Consider the following 10126-nt stretch of genomic DNA (forward strand, 5'->3'; position numbering starts at 1 on the left):
TGAGCCCGGACATCCTCCGTGGGTAATGACTGCTTTGCTAGCCTACATAGAAACATACATATTTTTTTCAGGACTTGGGTTTTCCAAAGACTCTTCCATGCGTCCTTGTTCATGTTTCTTTCCGAAGAGCCAGGCAAGCCATTCAGCCAAGCTTCGCGGCGATCCCTGGTAGAAATTAACATTCTGTATGCAGATTTCACCGAGAAGTGGCCTTTTTTCTCATAATTCCAGCTCCATGAATCCTCAATATTCCGTGTGCACAACGGTATACTCGATCATGCATCCCCGTTGGTACTCATCATCACAAGCCTGACGCGGACTGGCCCAACCCAGCCCAACTGACCTGGACTGGCCCAACCCAGCCCACCTGCGCGCGTACTTCATCGCACCCCTCTCCCCGTCGGCTCGCACTGTCGCACCCGTGCACCACCACCACCCCACCATCACCAAAGGGGAACGAGCGCCGCCGAGCACGCACGCCCGCCCGCCTCCCCCCACCGGAGCACGCGCGCCGCCCCGAATTCGCCTCTCGCATCCGTCGGGCGGTCTCCTCCCCGTGCCCCTCCACTTAGCTGGAATGGCGTCGAGCGGTGACGCAGCCGGAGTTGTCGGTAAGCCCTAGCTCGCCCAAACCTCTCCTGCTACTTTCTCCTCCCAGCCAGCCAGCCGCCAAGCCCCAAATCTCCCCGTATGCGACCGATACGATGCTTCAATCCGTCCAATCAGTCGCGGATTTGCTCTCTGACGCCGTGGATCCGTTCCCGTCCACCCATCCATGGTTCGAATCTGGTCTTCTCCGGCGCGTCCGCGGGGGAAGAGATCCCCCTCTGCTCAAGTACCTGTGTTAGGGTGTGGACTACTGCTGCGAATGGCAGATTCTTAAATTTAGCAAAAACTGGGGTTCAGTTGAGCTCAGTTCATTCAATTCTCGGGACTCGTGTTAGGTCGTCGCCTTCATGCTTCATGGTAATATAAGTTGCAGTATTTAGGAAGAATTGATGAGCTGGCATCCGTTGCCGCCTGCCTTCCCGCGATGTCTTGGCTGCAGGGCTCTGACACATTAGGCAACAAGTAATGTTTTGACTGCGAGAAAATTATGGGAAGTGGTCTTTCATAGGTCGCGGTATGGTATGGTGCAGGAAGCTCTGCACCTGAGCCACATACTGTTGCCCCCATGTCACTAGGATGATGATGCGGGGTTGCTTGTTTGGATGAAGATACCATGGAACTGGAGTCCATAGCTGCTGGTAATCTGTGTGATCTATGATGGAGTAGGAATTGTCAAATTTTATCTACCCAGAAGATAGGATGAACGTAATGACTTTGCTGCTGGTGCCGATATTTTCGTAAAATGCATCATATGGACTAGCTTTGTGCCAAGTGGTGGTAGATAGGACACTATCATACGGATGCAAGCAGCGACCCACTTATCCTGCAAAACTCGGCAATAGTTCGCCGCTCACAAAATTGACGCTAGCATGCATAATATGATACTGGCCGCGAACACGCCCCACTTACATCCTTAGACTATCAGCTCTTCATCTAGTCCAGAGGGTTGCTACAACTGAATACTTGGGGTTAATGTGTTCCCCGTCTATGCTTGTTTGTTGTCACGACATGAAATAGTTTGTTGGCAGCTGGCCGCTTTGTTCTGGGAAATTCACTATGCGAGTCTGCAAGGTGTAGTCAACTGGGCGATTTTTCCCTAAAAGAGCAACCAATCACACTTTATATATTTATAGAATTCACGAATCCTTGGAATAGAAGACACTTAATGTATTAATCCTTATTGCTTCCACACCACATTCCCACTATTGTCTAGAGCTTGTGAATAGCCGCACCTTTTGGAAATACAGGAATAAAATCTCATTTCTGTGATTGTTTAGCTGTACAAGCGAGTAATCTTCTGATGCTACACAGCCAAGGGAAATGGCACATTAAAAGAATGAGAACAAAATTAGGTAGAATCCAAGATATCTGAGAATTTTTGTCATTTAGGATTGCGATAATTTACTCTATGCAGCCGGGTGCAATTATCCCTTCGTTATCTACTGGTCCTAATTGCTCATTGGAACAACTTGTATTAGAAACTCTGCAAGCAGAACTAAAATTGTTAGTAAGCTGCCGGCTACCTGGTTCAGTGTATTTTGGGTGGAAAAAAATTATGGTCATTTTTCGTTTTATGTATGTAGCTATTCTGAACATCAGATTTGATGATGTGCCTATGCCGTATCTATTAATGTTGTTGGAAGTGAATTATTGATACTGACTGCCATAAAAATATTTCTGTAGTGCCGAGGAACTTTAGACTGCTGGAAGAGCTTGAGAGAGGAGAGAAGGGCATTGGGGATGGAACAGTTAGCTATGGAATGGATGACGCAGATGATATCTACATGCGCTCCTGGACAGGAACAATAATTGGTCCCCACAACGTGAGATATTTCCACTGACCATTGTTTTCTTGAAATATGATTTGTTGCATTTCTGAGTTTGTGCTTTCTTGTTGATCTATATATGGTTTTGTAGACTGTCCATGAGGGCCGGATTTATCAGCTGAAGCTTTTCTGTGACAAGGACTATCCCGACAGGCCACCGACTGTTAGGTTTCACTCAAGAATCAACATGACCTGTGTAAATGCCGAGACTGGATTGGTATGGCACTGTCTCTTGTATATCCACTTGTTCTCCTTGTATTTCAAACTTAACCTGGAGCAAAAATGCAGGTGGACCAAAGGAAGTTTAGCCTGCTGTCCAACTGGCGCCGTGAGTACACAATGGAGAACATCTTGATACAGCTTAAGAAAGAGATGGCGACATCACACAACCGGAAACTAGTGCAGCCTCCGGAGGGGACGGTCTACTGAACGAGCGCTCATCGCGTCGAACGTGTCATTCCCAAGGACCCTCGCGGTTCTCATTTTAGATATCGCATAAGATCGCAACATTTGGTGCAAACGATTATGTATAACTTTGACGGTGTCCTTCACATGGTTTTGTGTGTCTTGTCTTGTTATATCTCCTGGGTAAGCCTGTGTTGTAATGATACGCTGGAGCTTCAGCTATGTTTTTAAAAGTACCATTACGTTGCTTCGTTCTTGGGGTCGTGAGTACTATGCTATGCTGTTTGGTTATTTTGTCTGTAAAACCTTCTCCTTCTCCTGTGTAAACCTTATCCTCGTGATTCTGGTGATCAGTGTCATCTTGCCAATGGTTTTGCTCTGCATGATGGATCTTAAGACAGTATATATGTCGAATGGGTATGTTCATATGTGCATTGCTCTCTAAAATGCAATGCTTGCACACTAGTAGAAACTTTTAAAATAAATTGCACAGCCTGTTCACAAAAGTTCTTTAACAAATCTGCCTTTTTTGTTCCTCACTTAATTGTAGCAAATTACTTTTGAGTTTATAAGAACAGTGCATGCACAAACGCCCACAACATGTGTAAACATAAACACTGATTATGCTTTAGCCGGTTGATGGTCAATTTATGCTTTAGCCGGTTGATGATCGGATTGACCGCCTCAACAACCGTTGGGTGGCGTGCGTAATGGCCCTCCGATCTCTGTCACTCAGCTGCGCCCAGCCATTTGCAACATGGCTCATGCTGCGTCCGGGCGTTTGCAGCATGAGTTGTGTTGTGGTCTGTCGAAGCGTTTATACCTTTGCAATGTGGCCTATGTTGTGTCGGCAACAAACCCTATTTGCTCATATCTGCAAACAGAGTTGGTATTGCGCTTGAAGCCGTTGCAACAAGGGCCATATTCTAAACTGGACTACATTGTATGAGTTGCTGTGGTCCGTTCGATCAAACTTAGATCCAACGGCCATGAAGGCAGTCAACGCGCAAAGAGTTATGAACGACTGTTTTTGAGTGTTTTCCTTTTGGAGATTACCATTTAAATTCGATAAATACTTCCTCCGTTCCTAAATATAGGGTTTTTAGAGATTTTATATAATAAGAACTACAAGCGGATGCATATAGACATTTTTTAGAGTGTATATTTATTCATTTTGCTCCATATATAGTCTTAATTAAAATCTTTAAAAAGACTTGTATTTAGTAACGGAGGGAGTAATTTAGTACTAGGAATTATAGTGTACTCCACTTTGTGCGTAATTAAGATCACTAATGGCCTCCTTACAATCCTTGCCGTAGAAAATCAGGAGTGAACCGGGATCAAAAGAGGACCCACCGATCTGGACCCTCCAGCGGCCCGTCCCGAATCCTAAAGCCCCCCACGCGCCGTCCGATCCACCTCCCCCTGCGCCTTCCTCTCCAATCCCACTCCGCCTCGTTCACTCCTCCACCTCTCTCCCCCTCCCTCTCCCCCGCCTCGCCACCACGGCGAATCCATCGCCGCCTCCGCCGCAGCCGCCGATCGGGCGGCCGCCGTCGCCCTGCCCGATGGCGGCCGCGGGGGATCCAGAGGAGCCCCCGAGGCCCCCGCCGCCGCTCGAGCCCTCCGGATCCGAGGCCCCCACAGACGCCCCCGCGCCCGCGCCCGCCCCCGTCCCTCCCCCGCCTCCCGCCCCAGCCCCCGCCCCCGCTCCGGCCGCTCCTGCCACCGAAGCTATGGCGCTCGTCTCCGCGCCCGCGCCCGCCGCGGTGTGGACGGCTGTGTCGCCGCCGGCCGAGGCGAACGGGAGCTCCGACAGGAAGAAGAAGTCGGTGCCCCCACTTTTTACCCTTTTCGGCAAAATTCGGGTTTCGCCTCCGATTTCCTCTTTTGGTTCGTTGCGTGCGGAGTATTTTCTCTGGGATTCCCTCTCACCAGCCTTTCATTTTCTCTCCCGTGTTTGGTTATAGGAGGAAAGCGGAGGACGGCGAAGGGTGCAGGACGTGCAGCTGCAAGAAGTCCAGGTGCCTGAAGCTGTAAGTCGCACGATTTTTCCACTGTCTCGCTGGTAATGCCAAATGCTGCAAATGTCTCATCGTAGAACGCCTGAATTTAGTGAGGGGAGAGATATAGCGAGCTTGGATTCTCAGTGCATCTTCTAATTGTTTAGGAGCAATTGGCGTTTTGATCCGGCACTAGTTCAGTTGGACATCTGCAATGAGTCTGGTGCTCTTTTTTAGCAACTCTAGATTCGGTGGTCGAGCATTTCAGATGTTTGATGGATAAGGCACCCAATGTAGCCAATCGAGATCCCTAAAGATTTTGTGACTCTATTTGAGCATGTTTACCAGCTCTATTTGAACATGCCTACAACTTAAAAAAACACAGCTTTATCCAAGCATGTTGATTTGTTGTTTCAATTTTACGTTCACCTGTACTTACTGGTTACTGCTGCAATGTCACACACTTGAAGCACAATTAAAATTAGTAGATTGGCTGTGATTCTGGTCTAGCTGTACATAGCCTGCGTGTTAGTGTAAGGCTTCACAGCACTCTTGCAATGGAGGGAACTGAGTTTCTGGCAGGGGGTGGTGATGCATGGAAAAGATGGGGAATGCTGACTTTTGCATGCACTGATGCACCCACCCTGCACACACAAAACATACACCATACCTATCTATCCACGCTCATGCATACCCACAACATGATTTATGATTTCTTACTGCTAAATTCAAGTTCATTACTGTTGTACTGATCAATTGCTTTATGTCTTGGCAGTTATTGTGTGTGTTTTGCTTCTGGGTCACAGTGTTCTGAATTATGTGGCTGTGACCCATGTTATAACAAGACTATTCATGGTGTTCAACAGAATACACCACCAGGCTTGCCTTTGCAAGTTGTTCGACCAGCAGAGGGTGGTCAAAATTCAGCGGTATAAATCTTGTTCAAACATGACATGGTAAATGTGTAGCTATTTCCTTGTTCTATTTTTGACGATCCTGATACTTCTATTCTTCTCTCAAGGAATTTGCAAGATACCAAATTGATTTTTTTAGAAGAAAATGCACTTGCAAAAAGTCAGGCTGCCTTAAGAAATACTGTGACTGCTATCAGGTTCTCTATCCAACTCTATCCTATTTTTTAAAAAACGACAACCCTATCCTATTAGTTTTTCTCTTCTCTCAGTTTGTGACTGGTATTTTTTTTCTTCTGTGTTTGAAGGGAGGGGCGGGATGCTCCATCAACTGTAAATGCGATGATTGTAAAAATCCATATGGGAAAAAAGGTAACATAATCTAGTGCCAACTCTTGGAACTAGTGAACTACGTACTAAATTGCAAGATGTTAAAGTCAGTGCTGTGTAAAATGATATGTGCTATTTGGTGGATGGGTAACTACTAATTCATGAATGGGTTGTCACAATATGAACGTGTTATCAAAGTTCAACTAATTATTATTATGTGTTTTTGCGTCTATGAGAACATTTTTGTTTTAGAGTATTTAAGATTGATTAAGAAAAGCACCACAGTTATGCAAACCACCGGTCTACACATATGGAATAGTATTTGCTATACTCTACATTCTATAGGTTGTACTCCATCTATATGGTACACGTTGTGAACTATATACACTGCACAATAAGGTAAATTACTCCCAGTTAATTTATTAGTAGTGAAGATAAGCTAACTCGGCACTTAAATGTAAAAAAGGATGATTTATAGGAGAATGATCTATTATTTATATTATGTTCCTGCTTAATATTTGGCAGTGTTTACAACTGGCCATATGGTGTTACGGTACATTATCAATGTTTTGGTACCATAGATGACCTCAGCTTTTTACCACGTAATACTAACTCTGGAATGCATGCTGGTTCAGGGCCTTCAGAATAGCTTTGCTTTATTCTGCATATATTAGGTTAGGATATGTTGGAATTTGCTTGATGAATTCTATTGCAGTACCTTTTCTTCTTACAAAGATGTCTCATGTCGGACATAATATTGGGGATTTATTTTTTCTGATGATTTGCTTGCTACCCCTAATGGGAGAAGCTGACTTGATCTCAGTTATAATTTTTGGTCTGTACCTAAAAACGAAATTTTGTTTGTTCATGTTGTGCAGTTGGTGTTATTTTGGATGGTAAAAGTATTCTTGCCGCACCCACACCTACCCCAAATGAAAGGAATGGTGCGGAAGTTATCTCAAGTGATGATGATGATGATGATGAAGATGATTATTACATGAATCGTCCACTGTCACCTATCCCCCCATCTCCAGTATCCAGAGAGTCTTCATTCCAGCAGGAGACTCTAGTGGGCGTTGAAGTTCATACTGTGAATGGGCACCTGTACCCGAAACCGCTGACCCAGGTGCGGCCAGAGTCATGGCAGCTCTCGAGGAGGCCTGCCGAGGAAGCACGGGGAGATCAATGGCGCTACATGAGGAGGCCCAGCGAGGACGGAACATCCGATGCCATGGAAGGACACGCTGACCCCAAGTTTCATCATCAGAGAGACAGCAACAATAAACAGCGGGAGAGCCATGCCGACAACAGGTTCAGCATCCCGCGGTGCGTCGAGGTGATGAACGGCATGGCGGACCTTTCGCCGGTGGACAAGTCGCTCGCCCCAGACGTCTTCTTGGATCCAAGCAACCGGGAGATTTTCCTGTCGCTGAGTGTAGATATCCGGACCATGTGGCTGAAGCGAAAGATGAGGAGCCTTGTGTAGAGAATAGTAGCACCGCCGCGGCGATTCTTTTTCTCAGTCAGGAGTAATAACACTTGAAATAAGTAATGCGGTGTGTGCTGTAGATATCCCTAGTCTCTTCTGATTATGAGTTATGTGTTTGATGTGTATCTAGCACCGACTAATCTATTTATGGTAAATCTATATTGGGACCCAGCCTGTTCGCCGTGCCGCAGTAAGTTTGCCCTGATCTTCGGCTAGAAATGAAGTTCTTCACCCTGCTGCTGCTGCTGCTGCTGCTGCCTGATCTCCTCTCAAGGTTCATGTATCATCTGTCTGTCCGCCTTCTTCTGGAAGGGGCATCTGTCTCTGGGATGCAAGAGCCACTGATTGTACATACAGTTTATAATGGTGATGCTCAATGATTGAGCCCTAAACTGCAACCCTGATGATGCAACCTGAAGCATGAGGTTGACAGGAAGGAAAAGAGAGCGCTACTAGTGAGGGTTGCAGCAGCTGAGTTGACAGCAACAGCACCAAGACAGGTCCTTTGCTCCGGATGCTCCCTGTAGCCCAATGAGACAAACCTGGGGGCATGTGAGCCATGGGCGCCATGGAGGAGTGCCCCACATGGGGTGCCGGCGCCGGAAGGGACCAGCGCCTAACTGATTGGCCGTCGCCCATGGACCATTGCCCGTGCTCTTTTTTCTTCTTCCTTGGCCAACAGGGATGTCGACGTTCAGTAACATTTTCAACATGAGCTTCCGTTCTAGTAGAAGGGGAGAGTTTCTCCAGATCACTGTCCGTGGTCATCTGTTCTCCTTTTGAGATTTGTGCACCTTTTCTTCCTTGGCTAACAAGGATTATCATCTTCATTGCTGATACTGGTCGAAAACCGATGTCGGTGCTCAGGAACATTTTGGCATGAGGTTCTGTTCTTCAAGGGGAGACATACTTGTTCACCGCGAAAATCTGGCATAAAGTCCTTCGTTCCAAACGTGGCCTTAGTTTTTTTACCATTGTTATTAGTACCCTACTAATTGAGTTCATTACGGCCCACTTATGCTCTTTACAGTGGTTCCTTCTTCGTAGCAAATATTTGTGCACGTTATGTCTGAATTTGTCGACACCATATACGGTTTTCTATTTAAACAGTCCTCTCAGAGGAACCATATATGATCTGACAGTCCAACGATTTCATCCTTTTTTTACACCAAGTGTGCACCCTGCTGGAAGCCGAAAGCCTGCGCTGTTTTGGTGCTCCAAGAAGCCGACATTCCGATTTGAAGCTCCAGGAAGCAGGATCGTCTCATCATGTCCTTTCTCTCTCTCCATCTTCTTGTTCTTGACTGAATTTCTTCGGCATGATAATGTGTTTAGGGAAAGGGGTCTCGTAGGCACATTAAAGGTTTATATAATTGAAAAAAAAAGGCTCGTGGCTGTCATCAGAGGCTACACAAGTTGCACCTTACAAGGTGGCAGATGCTCGCCAAAGTGCAAGTAGAGGCAGGGTTTTCAGGGGTCAGTGATGGCATTTTGCATTAGCCGGAATTTTAGAAAGTGCACACGTACTATATGTCCTGGACAGTGTAGAACCACATAAATAAATTGGCTTTAGCCATTTTTTCCAGGGAATGTCGAATGACAAAAGGTTTTAGCTGCTCATCGGATCAGCCATGTCTCAGCCAGAGAACGTGATTAAAAATGTGGAACTAAAGTAGACGACACATGGTAGCCTGGTAGGTCCAGCGGCCCAACTGATGTCTGGCCCACGCGCAGTGGGCCCATCACAAGTAAGGCTGCTTGTCAGTGAGAGCGGAAAGCAGGGGAGGAACCAAACTGGTGTGTTCCGGCCCGGCTTGTGCGGCACACTTGCGGCCATCATTGCGGCTTGCTCCCCTCAGTCCTCACTGCCACTTTTGCTTGTCTCAGAAAAAAAAAGGAATAAAAGATTAAATATTTTTCAGAAACTGATCATGTACTGCTGGACATTTTGTTACCAATGGTTCAATGCCAAACATGGCCTAATATATATACTGAGATAGAAAGCAGGACGGCCAGATTTCACGGCATCATACCAAGTTATCAACCCTCCCAAGAGGCGAAAACACCTCGATGCGAAATGGAAATTCCCGTGTTTCAAACGGAGCGTAATGTTCATTTATTTATTTTTGAACACGGTACATTCACAGATGCTCATATACAATTACCCATATATAAGCGCACACCACCCGCCTTTATGAACATCTTCGAAATAATTAATGTTTATTTGACGCGTTTGTTCCCACGACGCAAAGGGTCAAAAGGCACACATGAATCAACCGTAGGCGGGCAGTGACAGTGAGGCCGTGATGGGCACCTTTCATGTGCACATCCGAAAAAGGACCGGAGATCATCAAAGAGATCACACACGGCCACACAGGCTGCAGGCAAGCAAGCTACATGCCATGCTGAGCTCGCCAAAGCTCATTGATTGATTAAGCGAGATACATGAGATCTCCCCTTTTCTTCTTTTATTTTTGGGTTGCCCGCATCGATCACATGGAGGTACTGCCGATAATCATGGATGGAGAGAGCATGCATGCTTGCCACCATTGT

At 46.4% G+C, this 10126-nt stretch overlaps 1 protein-coding gene and 1 pseudogene across 1 annotated transcript; both read left to right on the plus strand.

The window, feature by feature from the left end:
* Positions 1 to 401: 401 nt before the first annotated feature.
* On the plus strand, positions 402 to 3091 carry LOC123102276 (ubiquitin-conjugating enzyme E2 variant 1D). Its single transcript, XM_044523571.1, has 4 exons — positions 402 to 611; positions 2293 to 2432; positions 2527 to 2652; positions 2724 to 3091. The coding sequence occupies exons 1-4, from the start codon at positions 578 to 580 to the stop codon at positions 2862 to 2864; spliced, it is 441 nt and encodes a 146-aa protein (XP_044379506.1). The 5' UTR covers positions 402 to 577; the 3' UTR covers positions 2865 to 3091.
* Positions 3092 to 4306: 1215 nt separating this feature from the next.
* LOC123102277 (protein tesmin/TSO1-like CXC 5) lies at positions 4307 to 7747 on the plus strand (annotated as a pseudogene).
* Positions 7748 to 10126: the final 2379 nt, after the last annotated feature.

Source organism: Triticum aestivum, chromosome 5A (genome assembly GCF_018294505.1).
Source record: "Triticum aestivum cultivar Chinese Spring chromosome 5A, IWGSC CS RefSeq v2.1, whole genome shotgun sequence".
In the NCBI taxonomy this organism is placed as follows: Eukaryota; Viridiplantae; Streptophyta; class Magnoliopsida; order Poales; family Poaceae; genus Triticum; species Triticum aestivum.

Excerpts from the sequence above, each read along its gene's own strand:
- LOC123102276 (XM_044523571.1), top strand. The coding sequence starts at position 578 with ATGGCGTCGAGCGGTGACGCAGCCGGAGTTGTCG. Across the intron at positions 612-2,292 it reads TGACGCAGCCGGAGTTGTCG|TGCCGAGGAACTTTAGACTG; the intron begins GTAAGCCCTAGC and ends ATATTTCTGTAG. Across the intron at positions 2,653-2,723 it reads TAAATGCCGAGACTGGATTG|GTGGACCAAAGGAAGTTTAG; the intron begins GTATGGCACTGT and ends GCAAAAATGCAG.